The 20,085-nt window shown below is 36.1% G+C and overlaps 1 protein-coding gene across 1 annotated transcript; it reads left to right on the top strand.

The window, feature by feature from the left end:
• The first annotated feature begins 6,882 nt into the window (after nt 1-6,882).
• On the top strand, nt 6,883-13,266 carry LOC120255298 (ferrochelatase-2, chloroplastic). Its single transcript, XM_039263146.1, has 11 exons — nt 6,883-7,051; nt 7,517-7,625; nt 7,963-8,290; nt 9,131-9,274; nt 9,898-9,999; nt 10,397-10,500; nt 10,587-10,713; nt 11,527-11,679; nt 12,265-12,365; nt 12,466-12,667; nt 12,889-13,266. The coding sequence occupies exons 1-11, from the start codon at nt 7,003-7,005 to the stop codon at nt 13,105-13,107; spliced, it is 1,638 nt and encodes a 545-aa protein (XP_039119080.1). The 5' UTR covers nt 6,883-7,002; the 3' UTR covers nt 13,108-13,266.
• Nucleotides 13,267-20,085: the final 6,819 nt, after the last annotated feature.

The following is a 20,085-nucleotide window of genomic DNA, read 5'->3' as shown; positions in this document are numbered from 1 at the left end:
TCACTCGGTGAGGGTCTTATTTCTTTGTACTATTTTTCCTCTTTTAATAAATCAGTGGTTTATCCACTTTTAATAAAAATTATAAATTTCAAAAGTTTTCGATTGTTGCTTCAAAATTTTAGCAGTTCTTTATGTAAGTTAGGCTGGGTTTTTTTTTTTTTTGCTTCAGAAATCTCTGGTTCAACTCTTTTGTTTTACAAGTTTGCTTATCATCTACTGGCATGTGCAACTAGACATGACAAAACTGCATTGACTGTTTGTTCACTTGATATGTACTCATTGATATAAATTTTGTTAGTGATTGCTTTCTTTTTATTGCCAAATGTTTCATACCATCTCTTATGTATCTGAAGATTAGTTTCATGCTTTTTCTGATTGATAGTGATTTATGATGTTGTCATAATTTCATGTAGATTCTTGTAAAGTGGGTAAACTTTCCATAACTTTAAAATTGATATATTTTTTTCTTCAGAGATTGTATGGTTTTGCAATATGCTTGGTTGCTGGATTAGCTTGTATTTTATGAGTAAGTCAGCTTAATTTTGTGTCACCCTCTTAATCTGATTTTGATTTTCTTTTATATGTTTGATTTTCATTTGTAGATATCACATTAGTTGATTCATTTTTATGTATCCACAAATTATCATGTAACAGGAAAACATGACAAGTTCTTCACTACAAATTTGCAAATTGTAAAAGCAACTAATTTTCAATATTTTTCTCCATGTTATGTGCCATATTTAGACTATTTAATTCAGGATGTTTATTAAAGCTTTTTCTGTGAATTATCTCTGATTGTTATATAGATTTTGCACTAATTTTTCTGCCTGTTTGTGGTTTCAGTCCATGCTAGTGTTCTTCAATCCAATCAAGTTTGGAATAACATTCACCTTCGGCAATTTGCTCGCACTTGGGAGGTTAGCATCATCTTTTCAGTGTAGCCTAGTGATTTATTGACTGTATAACAAAATGTGGAATTTTGCTCGCAAGGATATCTTAATCGAGAGGCATCCCTTTCACTGATTCAATATCAGCTTCTCCACCGGTGGCAGCCTGATCCCGAGGCATCACTGAATCAAGGTAGGTCAAAGCTACGTTGAGAGCCTAGCTTCTCAACAGCACTAGCTTCTCCACCGGTGGCAGTCTGATGAAAGTGGCTGCATGGGATGTTGTGTGAAGTGGGTCTTGTCTCCTTATGCTTTGTGGGGTAAATAATAGTTTGTCTTGTGCTAAGTTATCAATCAAAGTGTTTTGTGTCAGGTGTGTTGGGATTTGAGTCTGTTTTGGGTTGGTCATTTGAAATTATGTAAAAGCCCTAGTGAAGGTGATGTGAAGAAAGAAGAGTGACTTCCAAGAGGTGAGGCTGCATATTATAACTCTATATTGTTTTCAATCATATACTTTAATTTTATATTATTAAATTATACAATCAAAATTGAAGATATTTTATATTATTAAATTATATATTATAATTCGTTTGAGGGGTATATTATTTGAATGTCAGTCAGTCTAGGAGTTTGCCTAAGCAGCATATGTTTTATTTGTAAGGTCAGTGTCTGGTAACCAGAGAACAAGAATACTTGTTTGAACTTTTCTGAAGGGTAAGGAGTCTGGCGAGGCCGAAAGGGCTAGCACAGATAAGAATCCCGGTGTTTAGTAGTCCGATAGCCAAGCAGAATAGTCCTAGTAGTCAGATAGTCAGTTAGTTAAGCAAACCGGTAAGCCAGAAGTACAGGCTCGAGACAAGGCAGTATATCTGAGTTGTTTTTTTCAGAACTTGTTTGAGTCTACATCTTGCAAACACTAACCCTAGCTGATGGTATATATGTTTTCATCTTTTGCTATTTTCATATTTGAGTGTTACTGTTGTTTTCTTAGTATGAATGTGTTTGAGTCTACATCATACGAACCCTAGTGGATAATATATATGTTTTTGCTAGTTTTCATATTTGAGGTGTTACTGTAATTTTCAGAATGAATGTGTTTTTTTTAACAACACTATGAATGTATTTGAGTCTACATTCATAGTTAAGAGAGGAGAGAGGAGAGAGGAGAGAGGAGAGAGATTTCTTCAATATTGTTTTACAAAGGAGTAATACTCCAAACAGTCTCTCTACTTTTTAAAATATACCCATTTAGTCCCCTTATTTATTTTTGAGCCCTTTTGGTCTCTCTACTTTTGTAAAACGCACCCCATTAATTCAGTAATCATATTTTAGAAAAGTAGGGACCAAAATGTGCCGTTGGTCCCTACTTTTCTAAAGCGTGCATTTTTGGTCCTCCTATTTTTTTTTAAAACATGCTCTTTTAGTCCCTTTACTTTTCTAAAATATAAGGGTCGTTTGCTCCTGGACTAATGGGTCACATTTTGAAAAAGTTGGGGGACCAAAAGAGCACGAAAAAAAGTAGAGGGACCAAATGGGCACATTTGAAAAGTAGAGGGACTGTTTGGAGTATTACTCCTTTTACAAATTATTTATCTGAATTTATTTAAATAATTTTTTAAAATTTTAATTTTTATAAATTATTTAAATTTTAAATCTTTTTTTATTACAAAATAAACCGATATTTGAATATCTTTGGGAAATAATAACTTCCATTTAAACTTCTATTCAAATTAATAATAATTTTAAAAACATTTTTTTATTTAGGAAAAATTGCTTGCATACCCTGCAAAAGCATAAAATTACTTAAATGCCCCCATAAAAATACTATTTGCTTGCATACCCCCATAAAACTAACTTTTTTACTTATATATCCCCGCCGTTAGTTACTGTTACCCACCGTTAGGGTTTATGGAATTAACCATAGTTCCCACAATCCAACTTAGCAAAATTACCCAATTACCCCTAACATCATCCAACCTAAGCCATCTGAGAAAAGTTCCCAAACTTCTCAACCACTCAGCCGCCATCTTTTGAGGTTCCCTTCTCACCAATCTACGCCATCTCACTTGCCAGCTCTTTCAAATCGGCGTCAGAGACGTCTACGCCGTCCTCGGAGGTTTCAATCTAACCCTCTTGACCATCTCAATGCCGGTTACGCCCGACACCGTGGCATTTGCGCATGGTCGTTACCTTCACCATCAAAGGTCTCAGCGTGATCAACGCCGTCGCCGAAGCTTACTCGGAGAACCTCCAATCATGTTCATCGTCGGCTGGCCAAACACCAACGACTACTGTACTAATCGGATCCTACACACTATCGGATGTTGGATGTAATTTGTTTTAAAGAATTTTATGGTGAACTTGTTTGTTCAAAAAATTTGATGTCCTTTAGAGAACTTGATGGTAAAAAACTTGATATTGGATGGATGTTAAAAAAAAAATATTGGCCTTCTATCTTATAAATTTCATATGTGATTATATTTTTGAGTAGGTGTATGAAATTATTTATTATATATTGTTACATGTCATAATTTTTACCTATTTTTAGGTTGTGTTTGTAAAGAGCATGTGATTATGTAAAATTTTTTAGAGATGTTTGTAAAAACCTTAAAAATATGAATTTACTCAAAAATTCATGATTTTTAATAATTTTTAAAAATAATTAAAGTATATATAAAAAAATTACATTGGTTATCTATAATTTAAATAATTGAAAGTCTATAAAATATAATAAAAAAATTTGATGGGTATATTAACAAACCCATAATGGTCATTTGTTGAATGAATGAGTAATGTCTACAAAATAAGAAAAAAAAATTTAGAGAGATATATAAGCAAACCCATTTTGGTAATTTACCCATATTCCATCCATTGATTTAACATCATTAAGAGTCAATTTAACCATAGGAATATAAGCAAATATAATTGATTTGTAGAGGTATAGAAGCAAATATCATTTTTATGAGGGTATTTAAGTAAATTTATGATTTTACAGGGGTATGCAAGTAAAACACCCTTTTTCTAATAAATCACAAAGTTTGCTTTAATACCTTTTAAATCCCTTAATGCACATTAATCCATCACAAATATTTTAACAACTCTTCTCAAAATTTCTAAAAATAACACTCTTAAAAAAATAAACTCATCCTCATAAATTATTTAAATTGAGTTTGCTTCTAAATTTAAAAACATATTTCAATTAAGTACTATTTAAAAATGTACTTTGTTTTCATTTCTAATTATATTTTATTTAAAAAATTATAATTTTATATAATTATACGTTATAAATATTTATGAAATCACTGGACTTGTAATTATAAATAAAGCTATTTTCATAGTTATGATAAATTATTATTTTTCATTATTCCTCCAACAAAAATCAACTTTTTTTTTTTCTTTATAAAACAAAATTCATTTTGTTTTTAAAAAAATAAAAATTCGAATAAATGGATCTTTGGGATTTATGATTGCAGACAAAAAGGGCACATTCATATCAAAACAAGAGGGAAATAAATTGAATATATATATAATGATAATAGATCAAAGGTCTGTTTGAATTGCGGAATAGAAATGAGAAGAGAGGGATGAGAGGAAGGGAGGAGTGTGAATGAGAATAGAGGGAAGGAAAAGAATAATGATAAATGTGTTTGGTTTGAGGAATGAGAGTTATGAATAGGAAAAAAAAATAAGAGAGAGTAATATAGTATAATTACATCTATGCCCTTTAATATGAATAAGATGGCATTTTACAAAATAATAGTTTATATTTAATAGTAAATAATTATTATAATTATCATTAAATATTTCTAATATATTTAACTATTTTAATTTATTGTTATTAAATATTTCATCTAATTAATATAATTTAAAATAAATTTGTTATTTAAAATAATAAATAATTAGCATAATTTATTATTATCATTAAGTATTTTTAATAAATTTACTTATTTATTTTAATTAATTAAAATGAAATATTACAACTAATTAATATAGCTTAACACATGTTTGTTATATTAATTAATAAATAAAGAACGTGTTTTTATTGTTATTTAATATTATTAATATGTTATTTATTTCTTTTAATTGTAATTAACTATTTCAACTAATTAATATAATTTAAAAATTATTTATTTATTAAATAAATAAATAATTAACTAATATAATTTATTATTATATAGGAAGGGTATAAAAGTTATTTCATTACTAAGGAGTCCAAATCCCCCAATTTTTGGGAGGATTGGAAATGCTCCACATGCATGCATCTCATTCCTATGCCAACCCACTATTCACTCATTTTTTTGTTGCTAAACATGGGTTTAAGCATCATAGGTGCATGTCATTCTCACTCCCAAGGCATGAATCCATGAGTCAAACGCACCCAAAATATCAAGCTTCCAGTATTAACTATTAAGTATTAACTTTCCCAGACAATAACTAGAAAACAGAGTCTATTTATTACTATGCCAACTTGATAGAATATGTTTTTGAGACCTAATAAACTTGGGTTTGGTACTAATAAACTTAACTCAGAGTTTGACTTGAAATTAAATAGTTTCAGGTATGGTTTATTAAAAACGCTTGTTCAAACTCTGTTCAATTTTAACTTCAAAATGGATATGATGCATTTATGCCCCTATAAATTATTTTTATTTACTTATGTTCTCTTTGCTAAATGTAAGTAAAATAAATAAATAAATAACCAAAATTGAACTTAAAGCAAATATATACATATATACTGCAGCTATATAAGTATCAAGGATTATGTAATTTAAATTTAATGTGAATATTATTGATGATCTAGGACAATTTTCGGCTTTCATACCTTCAAAATTTTGAGGAATTGCTACCATATTTTTTATAAAAACTATAATTTTTTACAGAGAATCACTATTATTTGCTCATCTATTAATTTGATTACAAGCAAATTAACAAAATTAAGACCAATAATATTCTAGAAATATTAAAAATAAGAAAAGAAAATTATCAGAAACATTAGAGACTAAAATAGAGGGAAAACCCTATCAATTATCCACGAAACTAGCAAACATAAATTAAACATCATAAATCAAACTAAATTCTTTGAATAAAATCCTTAAGTAATAGTTGGGGGTATAAATCTTCTACTAATATATGCAATGTTATCTATTTTATCGGTTTTCTAATAATTCATGAATTTTCCAAAAAAAAAAATGGTGGTAAATAAAAGGGTTAATTTCTTGAACGGGTAACATACTTTGCCCATATTTTAAATTAAGCACCTGGTTTTAATTTGTATTAAAATAACTACTAAATTTTGATTTGATTTCACATATTTTACCCATACTTCAAATTAAGAACAAGTTGCATACAATGCTAAAAAATCAGTCAAAATAATTACAACAATATAAATTCCTTTTTACTTGGCAAACAACAATTTCACCAAGAAATGACCACCAATATATACACATAATTCATGAACCAAATCATAACCAGAAGCAATGTTGCATAAATACAAATAGAACTTGAAAAAAAATATAAAAAAATATTGTAAATACAAAACAATGCTGAAAAATATCACACTGTTGTAGAACAATGCTGTAGAAACACACAGTTAATTAAAAAAAATAAATAACATGTGGTTCTACAAGTAGTAAAACTGCTCACACAATTCATGAACATAATAAGATCATATGATTTATTTTATTCATGCCACTTGTATAAAATGATGATTGTAGTGTCCACAGTGACTTTTTGGCATTCACATCGCATTCTCTTCGTTGGAAAGCCTCAAATCAATTACCCCACTTGTGAAATTAAATCAAATCTTTATGTTTATTTTGATAGAAATGAAAACTGGATGCTCAATTTGAAATACCGGTAAAGTACTTTATAGTTTTTACCCACTAAAGAAATTAAAAAGTTATCGGTTTTCATAGTAATATTGAGATTATGTAGGGTGTTATCCATAAAAAACCAAAAGAAAAATCAGTGGAAAAGTCCCACCAAACGTTACTGATAATTTTTGCTTCTCGGGTTTTCATCACATTGATTTCCGAAAGCAGCCCGTCTCCTGAGAAAAATCTCATCTTTCTCTCCTCCAATCTGGCCATTTTGAAGACAAGATTAGGGCTTTCAGATGGGGATCGAGGTGCTCTCACTCTCCCTCCCTTCCCCTACTTCCCACTGTGAGAACTCTTCCTGTTTCCCTTCAATCCTCACTCCTTTTCTCCTTTGAAGTTCTCATCTTTATGCTGGTTTTTCATCTGAGTTTTGAAGAAAGGAATAGTCTTTTTCTCTTAATTGTTTTGGATTTATGAGTTTCTAGCATGCTCAATGTATCTGAAGATTGGATTTTTTTTGTTGCTTTACTTGGCATCGCTTGTTCTGGGAAAGAGCTCGTCTTTTAGTTTTTAATTGAAGATCAGAGGCACCAGTGCCTTAGTTTTTTGTTTTCATTCATTTCAGAATCCTCTTTGAGATTTATATGCTTCTCAGGGTTTAACAAGTAGCAAGTCAGCTACAGATTAGTTCTATTTTACTTATGGCCTGTGCTTACTTACATACATTGGGAGTATTAGTTACTTCGGCAACAGTTAGAGCTGAATTTGTGTTTCTTGGTTGTGCTTTCTTAATTACTTTGTTGATGGCAGGGGAGCGGTTGTCTTCCTCTCATCAAGCCAGCACTCGAGGTGTGATTGAAATGGGGAGCCTAGAACTTGGGTCTTCTGGTTTTGCAAAATCAGCATCTCTGTTGGATAGGTACCGCATAAGTGTGTTTTATTTGGACATGAAGAAACAAAACTTTATATACATGACTTGACTGTGGCTGAACTATAAATCTGTTACATATGCAGTTTCTGATATTGAGAAAGGTGAAGTGAAATGATTCTGGCAACTTTATATGCTGGCACCTTTAGATATTGAATGTTACCATGCTTTAACCATTTGAAGGTTTTGGTCAATTTTATGTCTTTTCTTTTGCTAAACAAACTTGCTTGAGCACTATTCATAGGCAATCTGTTAAAAATTTTTCCAACTACTACTGTAATATTGTCTAACCCAAGAGAATTATTTTATATGATTTTCCATAATGTAGGCCATCCCGGTTGCAAACATGGAAGTCACAAATGTTTCGCCAACTTTCTGTTGGCAATCCGAAAGCTTTTCTCCAGAAATGTCATCCAAGCAAACCATTGCCTCCTGAATATTGGCATCGATGTCATGATATGCCCTCTTGCATCTGTCAAGGATCTTTCAAGAGATATTCATCATCTTCTGAGGCATTAATGACATCAAATAGTGAGGAGCTTTCCAAAAATATTCTTCTCGGCACTGAGAAAGTTGGAGTTCTACTGCTTAATCTTGGTGGTCCAGAGACTCTTGATGATGTGCAACCATTCTTATTTAATCTTTTTGCTGATCCGGTAAATAACTCCTTTACTTTTTGGTTATTGACTGTTGTATTGATTAAGGTTATTCTATCCTCAATCATTTGCATTTCCTGGTATAACTTTGATAGTCAAATGTATTAGCAGTGAAAAGGTTATCTCTGTTTGTCAAATATGTGCAATATGCTGAACTATATCTTAGCAAATGTGTTTCTGCTTATGATTCTTCTATTCACTAATTTAAACAAAATAGTTATTCTATGTTTCTTCATCCTATTTGATGGTTGAAAAGAAAATAGAATAATTCATGAAGTAGTTTCTTTTTTTTTTTTTATGTGAAGCATAGGAGAAATATATTTGTTTGGTCCATGTAGTTTCCACTGAAAACATGAGGCTTTTCTGGAAGAAGAAATGAAAATGGAAGACAAAAAATCTAGAAGTAAATCATATTACTGTAATACAAGTACTAAACTGGTCGGGGAACCGTTGGGTGCTCTCTTTAGAGCCATACATTCATGTTCTCATTGGAGCAGAAAGGTCTTGGGGCATTGCGTTACTTAAAGAATGCACATTTATGTATTCTACTAAAGTGGATTTGGTTGGTGCATGTTACAAGTGAAATAATAGCTCTTGATAAGTGTTTAGCGCATTAAAATAATGAATTTAAGTGAAAGAATTTTTTTTTTTTGTTGGCTCCATTGCAATTATGAAGAGTTTAAATGCCTGATTTTTTATGTTTTCTTTTTCTGATCTTTGTGATCAACATCAAGTGCTAACATCATGGTTTCTATCTAAATTTTATTAATTTGCATTTTCCATACTTCTGGCATGAAACTGATGAAAGTTTTCCAAATTCTGATTTTCTGATTTTGACAGGACATCATTCGGTTGCCAAGGATGTTTCGCTTCCTTCAGAAGCCTTTGGCTCAATTCATTTCTGTTGTCAGAGCTCCTAAAAGCAAGGAAGGCTATGCTTCCATTGGTGGTGGCTCTCCACTTCGTCAGATAACTGATGCTCAGGTATCTTTTGTGCATTCCATGCTTGTTTAACGTACACTGTAACTATATGCAAGTTTGATGCCACATCTGTTATAATCCATTATTTTCTCTCATATATGGAGATGTTGTTCATTAAACTAATGAAATGAACCATTTTACAGATAAACAATTGATGTCATTGTTTTGAGTTATGACTTGGTATTATCCAATATGCATTCATTTTGATTTTAGGCATGGAAGTCAGCTTTGTTGTTGGAAAACTGGCATTTTGACCCCGGATAGATCTGGATAATTGTAGAATATGGATGAGCAATAATGAGAACCTTAGTTTACGAATCATGTCCTACTTGGGAGCAATCTGAAATTCATAAATGTACGAGTTGTATGGTAACAATATTGGCATTTCATATCACCATTTCATGTATATCTGACCTCAATAATGCTTGCCATAGTTGATTCTGTGCAAAACCTTGAAAACTATGCCAGTCTAGCATGGTCTCCACTTGAAAAAGAAAGAACTATTATGAATTTTAAGGTTCATATTGAACTGTTGTTTACACAATGTTCTTTTAGGTACTAGTTCTAGTTACCAATTGGTGATCAGTTTTTCCTTTTAGTGTTGATCACCTGTTTTTGTGATATAGGCAGAAGAGTTGAGGAAGGCCTTGTGTGAGAAGAATGTCCCTGCAAAGGTGTATGTTGGAATGCGGTACTGGCATCCTTTCACTGAAGAGGCAATTGAGCAGGTAGGAAGCCAATCATGTTTTCTCATTCCATTTCATTGTCCATAAAATAATCATATGTTACTGTCATATGAATGAAAGAAGATCATCTATGTTAGTTTGTTGCTCGAGAATTTTTGGAATATCATTTTCTGCAGCTGATAATCTATTGTGCACTTAAGTCAAAAATTGCTGTTGCTTATTTGTGAGTATTGTGAATGGGGTCAATAGTTCATTGTCATGATTTATTTACTGATAATAAAAAAAAAATTTAAAAGGAGAAGTGATCATGCATTAAGGATTTGTTCATTGATGCTTTAACTAAATCACAGCCCAATTCTCACATTAAAAGTAGATGAGAGAAATTTGGTGAAAGTAATGGTAATGTCTAAAGATTTATGTTTATTCCTTTGTCTTGCAGATTAAACGTGATGGAATTACAAAGCTGGTTGTGCTCCCTCTGTATCCACAGTTCTCAATCTCAACTAGTGGTTCCAGCCTTCGCTTATTGGAGGGTATATTCAGGTACTGAATTGATATGCCAGATTCTTGCACTTTTATGACTTCTAAGAATTGAAAAACAGATTTATGACATTAAATTTAATTTGTAGAAATGATGAATATCTGGTTAACATGCAACACACCGTTATACCCTCTTGGTACCAGCGTGAAGGATACATCAAGGCCATGGCAAACTTAATTGAAAAGGAGTTACAGAAGTTTGATAACCCTGACAAGGTGGGATCTTGATATGTACTCTGCTTATACCATTATTGAGCATTTTCAATATATTATCTGTTAGGTCTCTCTATCTTGCAAATATTGGTTCATACAATCAAGTTAATCCTTACTAACCAAAAAGCAGGCATTTCTTCTCCTGCATTGTCTTGCTTTCCAGTTTCTGCATCACTATTTCTTCTAAGATAATCTATGTATTCTAAAAGTCTGAATAGGCCTATAGTTGTTTGGCCCTGCTTCTGTGGGTCAAAGATTCATCAAACAATTGCCATGTAAAGTATTTTAGCGACTTAATGTAGTATCGAGCTTTCAAAGAGGCAATGTGGGTTCGTCCCATACTCAGAAGGGACAAAATTATCTACGGTTATAAGTTGATAGAGTTATATGGAAATGATGCTGGTGGAGAAGATAGGCTTTCCTATGAACCCATCGACACTTGTCACCGATTCCCAGTCTGGTATAATATAGTTCTTGTTTTCTAAATTATAGATGTTTCATATTTCATTTTTAAGTGGAGCAGAATAAGATAAACTTCATCTGGTAAATTATTTAGTTTAAGTTGAGAATAATCAAAATTGTGCTCATGCAATAGTTGCATAATAATCTCTAATGTGTTTTCCAAATTCTTATGCTAAAATCATTCATAAAAAAATTTATGAGGAAAATCGACTTCTTGAGATCTATGCAGGGTTTAACTCTGATTTCTTGACTAATCCTTGGGCTCTCATATTATTTCTTAAATTTCTACCATTTTTAAAGTGGTTGGTCTAATTTAATGCGAGCTATTCTTAGTTTTCCTTTGGATATTATTAGGTGATGATATTTTTTAGTGCACATGGAGTGCCGCTTGCTTATGTGGAAGAAGCCGGGGATCCATATAAAGCTGAGATGGAGGAGTGCGTGGATCTAATTATGGAAGAATTAGAAAAACGAGGAATCACTAATGGATATACACTTGCTTATCAGGTACTGTTTGTTTGTTAAGCATTTTCTTTTTTATTGTTTCCTTGCAGCGTGACACATTTGATGTCCATAGATCAACTAATAATGAGCAAACTGACAACTTGTGCCACTTTCTCTCTTAAATCTTATCATGTGTAATACCATTCATGGAAATTGGTGCATCCTCCAAACACATTAGTTTATATAACAACTGACGGCCAAATAACATTCGCAGCACATGCAACACACCTGAACATTAAGATAACTTCAGCATGTTAAAGAAACCATGTCAGAAAATGTGCATAAATTGATAAAGTGTGCAAGTATGAAATAAATACCTATTATGGACAGGCCTATTCATGGTTTACTATTATAATGCTAATTTTCACTATGTGTCCGTCTTGCAATGAGCCATAAGAGCAGTTTTCCAAGAGATATATGTTATGAGAATGCCAATGCGTCTTCCTAATTCTTATTTGAGGTTTCAATAATAATGTTAATTTTTCTCAAACATAAAGCTATCTCAAAGCCTTCCTTTCATCTGTTTGCATCATTTCAGAGTTTTTTCATCAATGTTCCTTTAGCTAATGATCTTTGACTAGAAAACAGAGCCGTGTTGGACCTGTTGAATGGCTTAGGCCATACACCGATGAGACAATTATTGAGCTGGGTCAAAAGGGACTCAAAAGTCTCCTGGCAGTGCCCATAAGGTAACTACAAATCCTACTCATTGCTTTGTATGTGTTCTCATGATTTGATTGGCAAATAATCTGCTTCTTGCCTTCTAACATTTTTATATCAAATTTATAGTTTTGTCAGTGAACACATTGAGACTCTTGAAGAAATTGATGTTGAATACAAAGAGTTGGCTCTAAGTTCCGGCATTGAGAAATGGGGACGGGTTCCTGCTCTAGGATGTGAACCCACATTTATTTCAGACCTCGCTGATGCTGTAATTGAAAGTCTTCCTTATGTTGGAGCAATGGCAGTCTCAAATCTAGAGGCTCGACAGGTAAACAGATCAAGATTATCGTCTTTAATTTTCCTCATGATTTAATTGCATACTGGTGTTCATATTTTTTTAGCTCAATTCACCTTAAAAAGCTTAAACTTATAGGATGAGAAACACAAACTTATATATTCATATTATGTTTGTGAAACTGAGTTTTTGCAAGTTGACACAGTATCATTTAATGTAACATGCCACAGTTTCATCGTTTTTTTATGCTGCAGTCACTTGTGCCACTGGGGAGTGTGGAAGAACTCTTGGCAGCATATGACACAAAGCGCGGCGAGCTTCCACCGCCGGTGATTGTTTGGGAATGGGGCTGGACCAAAAGCGCCGAAACATGGAATGGCCGAGCAGCGATGATCGCCGTGCTTGCGTTGTTGGTCTTAGAAGTAACTACAGGTGAAGGGTTTTTGCACCAGTGGGGTATCTTACCAAGATGAAATCTCATCTTGAAGAACAAGAACATGGTGTGACATTTGAAAATTATGCAGTAATTCTTGCAGTTTAAATCACAGACATCCTTTTAAAGACTTACTATGCATTTGGATGATGCTCAAATTTGAGTAATATAAAGATCTGAACAGTTTCTCTTTGGTTTTTGTTTGTGTTTGTGTTTGGATTTTGTTGGTGTGTTGATAGATAAATTCAAATATTTGTAATTTGTTTTAGGTGTTGTGGCCATTATTGTTTATGAGCTTTTAACGTTGTTAATTAAATGTTATATTTTTATATTTATGGTAATTTTAGTACTTTTATTTATTTTGAAATTAAACTTTTGGGTAATGTTATCAAAACTGAATCGGACATTGAACCAATCACTATTGGGTCAATCATCAGTCAATTGGGTCAAAGTGAGATTGATATAAATAATAATAATAATAAATTATTATATTATGCATAAATAATAAAATTATTATTTTAAATAAAATACTAATTTATTATAAATTATAAACAAGTTACAAACAACAAACCTCAAGTTTATAATATACAAAAAAACAAAATTTAAAAAAAAAAAAACATTAAAAGGCCACTTAGCATCAACAAATATATTACTCGTGTAACAACAAACTATTACTATTAACATACAAAAACTGAGATTAAAAAAAATATTAAAAATCCACAAAATATGAACACATATTTCAATCCACATCCACGTGACAACAAACTTCTAGTGGTAGTTTATTAATATTATTATTTTTTAATATATATAAACAAGCCAAAGCTAGTAAAATCATTATAAGAGTTTACAAAACCGGTCAAGTTGATTAAAAACAGGGTGTTCAATAGGTTATTAATTAAACGAATGGTTCAATATGGTTCATCTCGGATCAATTATAATTCAGGGTTAATTATAAAATCAGATCGGTTCCTGTGCCGTGATATCTGAAGAAGAAGAAGAGAGAAGCAAAGGAAAGAGATTTTTGCAGGTAAAATTAGAGGAATAGAGAGAGGAGTTAACTTTTTTCTCCTTTTCACTTCATTCAAACCCAGCTATATAGCCTTTCTTTTACAGCATTGCCCCCCCGGGACATATGGATTTCATCTGGACTCCACTAACTCATACAGACTGATATTAATTAGTGTATATAATCCTGCCATAACTGAAGCTGATGTCTCCCCACTTTCACGACCGCGACTACTATTCAGCTCGTGACAAAGTCTTTGAACTTTGTGACCTGAGTCGATGTTCGGACTACTCTTTCGGATCTTCTGAGTGGATGAGATTCTGCATCTTCACTGTTGTTTTCCACCTCTCCAACTTGGTCACGTGGTACATTAGCCGCCCCTTCAGGAATAGCCTTGTCCTCAAGGCTGAACGTTGGAAAATCACGGCGAAGGTCATGCTCGGTCTCCCATGTAGCGTCGGCTGCGGATTGATGTTCCCACTGAATGAGAAATTGGCGGACAGTCTGGCCATGATAGGTGATAGTTCGAGAGCGAAGAACTGCGACTGGGGTGAATACTGGATTGGTGTCTTGAAAGGTGGAGGGAAAAGGAAGATGCTGGTGTTCAGGATTGCCAAAGCAGCGCTTCAATTTAGAGACGTGAAATACGTCATGGATTTGGACGGAATCCGGAAGAGACAATCGGTAAGCAACCTTGCCGATCCTTTCTAAAATTTGAAAGGGGCCGAAGAATCATTTGGAAAGTTTGTGAGTTTGCTTGTGGAGAAGAGATACTTGCCGATAGGGTTGTAGTTTGAGAAACACCCAGTCACCAACGTTGAAGGAAACATCAGTGCGATTGGCATTGGCTTTTTGTCTCATGCGGTTTTGGGCCCGGGCGATGTTTGTTTTGAGTCGGCGCAGAACAGTGGTGCGGTCGATCAGAGTGTCCTCGACGGATGCGACAGGAGAAGAGCCGACAGTATAATCTAAGAGTAAAGGAGGAGGTCGGCCAAAAACGGCCTCGAAAGGTGTCATTCGAATTGAAGAATGCCACGCGGTGTTATAGTGAAATTCAGCCCAGGGAAGGAACTGAACCCAATGCCGGGGGTGATTCGATGTAAAACATCTCAGATAGTCTTCTAAATAACGATTTAGGATCTCTGTCTGGCCATCCGATTGAGGGTGGTATGCGCTACTCATGGATAAGTGTGTCCCCTGGAGGCGGAATAATTCACGCCAGAAGTGGCTGAGGAAAACGGGGTCACGATCTGAAACTAAAGATGTGGGGACGCCATGCAAGCGTATGATATCACGAACGAAGACCTCAGCGACTATGGGAGCTGTAAAGTGGTTAGCCAAGGCTGAGAAGTGCGCCTGTTTTGATAAACGATCGACAACCACTAGAATTACTGTCTTGCCTGCAGATGGGGGAAGGTGGGTGATGAAATTAATTGAAACTGATTCCCAGATTTGGCCTGGGATAGCGAGAGGCTGCAGCAATCCCTGAGGAGCCGTGTTAAAAGATTTAACTGTTTGACAAATGGTGCAGCTTTTGATGAAATCCCGAATGGATTTATGCATGTCAGGCCAATAAAAAGTAGATGATAGGCGATGGTATGTGCGCGTGATGCCGGCATGACCCCCCACTGGTGTAGTGTGGTATTCAGAAATAAGTAAGGGCTGCAGAGCGGAAGCTTTGGGGATAAAAATCTTGCCTTTATAGAGCACCAGACCATCGCGAACAGAATGGTTTGGGTGTGTGTCTGGTCGATGTTGAATGGCATTGAGTAGAGCAACCGAGGTAGCATCGTCTTGATAAAATTGCCGAATGGCTGTCCAGATTGCTGGAAATGGCCGAGATGTGGCTAAAGAAAAACAGGTTGGTGTCGGATCGTCATGAAGCCGCGACAAGGCATCAGCAGGTCGGTTTTGGGCCCCCGGCTTGTAGATGATATCAAATTCAAACCTAAGGAGTTTGGTAAGCCATCGGTGTTGATCCGGTGTTTGGATTGTTTGATGCAGCAGTGAGCGAAGGCTTTGATGATCAGTGTAGATTACGAATCGACGACCCAACAAATATTGTCGCCATCGGCGAACAGATTCAGTAATTGCATACATCTCGCGAGTGTAGGCTGATGAGGAACGAAGCCGTGGGGTTAACTGTTTGCTGAAATAGGCAATGGGATGTTGATTTTGAAGTAGGACTGCACCTATGCCATGGCCAGAAGCGTCAGTTTGGAGTTCGAATGGTTTGTTGAAATTTGGTAATTGGAGTACTGGGGTGCTGGTCAAGGCGAGTTGTAAGTCTTGGAAAGCTTTAGTAGCCTCAGGCGTCCAAATGAAGGCACCCTTGCGAAGCAGGTCAGATAAGGGACTGGCGATGGTGGCGTAGTTCTGAACAAAGCGACGGTAATACCCTGTGAGGCCCAAAAAGCCTCGTAGGCTGCGCAGTGTGGATGGCAGTGGCCACTCTTGGATCGCCTGAATTTTTGCAGAGTCTACCTGTACACCATTGCCAGAAATTTTATGGCCAAGGTAATCAATGCTCGAGCATCCAAAAGCGCATTTGTTGAGTTTGGCATACAGAAGATGGAGCTGCAAAAGTTCAAAGACGGTCTGAAGATGTTGGAGATGGGCCTCCCACGATGAGCTGTAAACCAAGATATCGTCGAAGAAGACCAAGGTGAACCTCCGCAGTGTAGGTCGAAAAATGGAGTTCATGAGTGCTTGGAAAGTAGAAGGGGCGTTAGAGAGACCAAAGGGCATTACAAGGAACTCGTAATGCCCATCATGCGTGCGAAACGCTGTTTTTTCAATATCGGAAGGATGAATGCGTACCTGGTGGTATCCAGAACGGAGGTCTAGTTTGGAGAAGATGGTGGCGCCAGCCAATTCGTCAAGTAATTCTTCGACGGTCGGTATTGGAAAACGGTCTTTGACCGTTACAGCGTTCAATGCTCGATAATCGACACAAAACCGCCACGTGCTATCACGCTTCTTGACAAGGATCACTGGTGAGGAAAACGGACTTGAACTTGGTCGTATAATGCCATCCCTGAGCATCTCACCGACCAGACGCTCAATTTCGGTTTTCTGAAAATGAGGATACCGGTAGGGTCGAACATTCACTGGGGCAGTGTTGGGAAGTAATGGGATCTTGTGGTCATACTGGCGAACGGGTGGAAGACTGGTGGGTGTCGAAAATATAGCTGCATATCGTGTCACCAGGTTCTGGAATTGATTGACGAAGAGAGAAGGGGCACTGGGGTCAATGTATAGTGCGGAAGCTGGTTGGGAAGCTGGGGAGATTGGATCCAAAGAAATGGATAGGTGAAGAAATTGCGTGGCAGCATGCGTGTGTACTTGGCGTTTCAAGGCCGATGAGGAAATGGATTGATCACCTGTGGGTGGCAGGCCTTGAAGTCGGACGCGTATACCACTGTGATTGAATTCCATCCAAAGTGATTTGTAATCGAATATTATTAGACCCAGTCCGGACAGCCAGTGGACCCCCAAGACAACATCGGCACCGAAAATAGGTAATAAGAGGAGATCAACCGGAAAAATGAAGTCACCCAATTGCAAGGGTACTTGGAGACTTTCACCACTACAATGCAGAACATCACCATTGCCGACTGTAACGCGGATGTGCGTGGATGGTCCGACAAGTAAATTAAGGTGAGTCGCCCAGCGCGACTGAATAAAGTTGTTGGTAGAGCCGCCGTCGATGAGAACAAGGATTTCCTTGCCATGTATTTTCCCCGGAATTTTCAGAGTGGAGGGAACAGAGTAACCATTCATGGCGTGGTATGAGATGCAAGGGGTATCCTGCACAATGACCTCTGCTGGTGGCGGTTCTGGTTCAGGCTCTGATATGGTGTGAACCATGTCAGTCTGTTCGAAAGGAGCTCCATCGCTCTCATCAGCCAAGAGGCACAGGAATTGTGGTGGGGTGCAGCGATGCCCGCGAGTGAACTTGGCATCGCAGTTGAAGCAGAGGCCTTGTTCACGTCTAATGGCCATTTGGGCTGGTGTTAATCTCTTGATTGGAATGTGTCCGGATGGAGATGATGGTCGAATCGGCAAGGCCGGGGGTGTTGGTGATGTGGGAGGTGGTGCAGACGGTCGAAAGGAAACAATGCGAGAGTAAGGGGGTGGTGATCTGGCGGCATTACACTTATCTTCCAAAAGTTTAGCCATGCCCAAGGCGTCATGAAGGGATTGTGGCTTTAACACATACAATTCGCGTTGAATGTCATCGCGCAGTCCTGATAGAAAACAATTCAACAAACTGGTGAGGCTAAGCCCAGTGCCACGGGTAGATAGGCATTCGAATTCGTTGAAGTAAGCGGCGACCGTGGAGAGTTGTTTGAGCTTGAATAATTGGGCTTCGAGGTTAATGAACGAAGAAGGACCAAAACGAAGCTCCGCTTGACGGGAAAAATTTGCCCAAGTGGACAGCTGTTGTGTGGAAGATAGCCAATGGAACCATTGTAGGGCTGTACCAGTCATGTAGAAGGCAGCGATGTCCACTCTCTGGTCGGAAGAAATATGGTGATGTGTGAAGAAATGTTCGATTTGGAATAACCAGTCCAGGACGTTGTCGCCAGTAAATAAAGGCACCTCCAGTTTGGGTGGATGAGGAACAGTCGGGGCATGTGATGGCCGTGAAGGAGAAGGCCCAGAGTAAGGTTGTATGGTGGCTTCTTGAGGGCCGGGTGGCGCTGGTAGCAGTGGAGGAGTGGTAACACGTTCGAGTTTGGTCAATTTGACCATCAAATCTGTCATCACAGATTGTTGAAGTGCTAAGGATTTTTGCATGGTTTCGACGAGCTCGGCTTGCTGGTGGAGTGAAGTACAGAGAGTGTCCACTTTAGCCATCATCGAATCGTGGCGATCGGTGAGGGCGGCCATCTGTTCTTCCATAACGCGGGAACGCGTCTTAGTGGCATCCATCATGCCTGAGGAGAGGGTCAATGAAAGCACCAAAATGTGCCGTGATATCTGAAGAAGAAGAAGAGAGAAGCAAAGGAAAGAGATTTTTGTAGGTAGAATTAGAGGAATAGAGAGAGGAGTTAACTTTTTTCTCCTTTTCACTTCATTCAAACCCAGCTATATAGCCTTTCTTTTACAGCATTGCCTCCCCGGGACATATGGATTCCATCTGGACTCCACTAACTCATACAGACTGATATTAATTAGTGTATATAATCCTGCCATAACTGAAGCTGATGTCTCCCCACTTTCACGACCGCTACTACTATTCAGCCCGTGACAAAGTCTTTGAACTTTGTGACCTGAGTCGATGTTCGGACTACTCTTTCGGATCTTCTGAGTGGATGAGATTCTGCATCTTCACTGTTGTTTTCCACCTCTCCAATTTGGTCACGTGGTACAGTTCCATACCCATTTTACGGGTTCAACTAGTCTTATCCAGTTCGGTTCTGATAACGATGCTTCTAGATGGCACATTTTTATCTTTTTATTTTTTGGTTTTTTAAAGAAAAAAAATATTTTTTTTCATGATGATTTTATTTCTAGCTAATTGGATAGAGACATTATGGATAAATACCAACGACTATTTGATCTATTGGTATCAGATCTTTTGCGTAGGGTGTTCGTCTCGAGTATTGAGTGTGCCTCCCCGAGTTCGATCCCCATCTTGCGTAAGGTGAGGGCATGGTTCGGTAGTGAGCGCGGCTCCCCACGTGTTCGTCTCTGGGTTTCGGCGCTTGTCGTCTTTCTTAAAAAAAATATATATAAATAAATGGTTCGGATTGCAACAAGTATATAAATAATTATTAAAATTCATTGAATTAAAAAGTTTGTTTATCTTAATTTTTTCTTTAGAGTTTTGATCTGATTAATATTAATTTAAATAAGTATTTCTAAATTTAAATTTAAATATTAATGGACCATACATTAATCAAGTTTATTTAGATTCTTCCATTCAACTTAAGAGAAATCAATGATAAAGTAGATTTAGATCATGCTTTTTGTTTATAATTTTAATTTTTAATTTTTTTATAT

This window comes from Dioscorea cayenensis, unplaced genomic scaffold (assembly GCF_009730915.1).
Source record: "Dioscorea cayenensis subsp. rotundata cultivar TDr96_F1 unplaced genomic scaffold, TDr96_F1_v2_PseudoChromosome.rev07_lg8_w22 25.fasta BLBR01000934.1, whole genome shotgun sequence".
In the NCBI taxonomy this organism is placed as follows: Eukaryota; Viridiplantae; Streptophyta; class Magnoliopsida; order Dioscoreales; family Dioscoreaceae; genus Dioscorea; species Dioscorea cayenensis.
The sequence above is the reverse complement of the archived record's forward strand: the minus strand, read 5'-3'. Positions and strand labels throughout refer to the sequence as shown.

Bases quoted from the DNA above. Each gene is read 5' to 3' on its own strand.
- LOC120255298 (XM_039263146.1), top strand. From the start codon at position 7,003: ATGGGGATCGAGGTGCTCTCACTCTCCCTCCCTTCCCCTACTTCCCAC. The intron at 7,052-7,516 runs GTGAGAACTCTT...TGTTGATGGCAG, and splicing joins CCCTTCCCCTACTTCCCACT to GGGAGCGGTTGTCTTCCTCT. The intron at 10,000-10,396 runs GTAGGAAGCCAA...TTTGTCTTGCAG, and splicing joins CTGAAGAGGCAATTGAGCAG to ATTAAACGTGATGGAATTAC.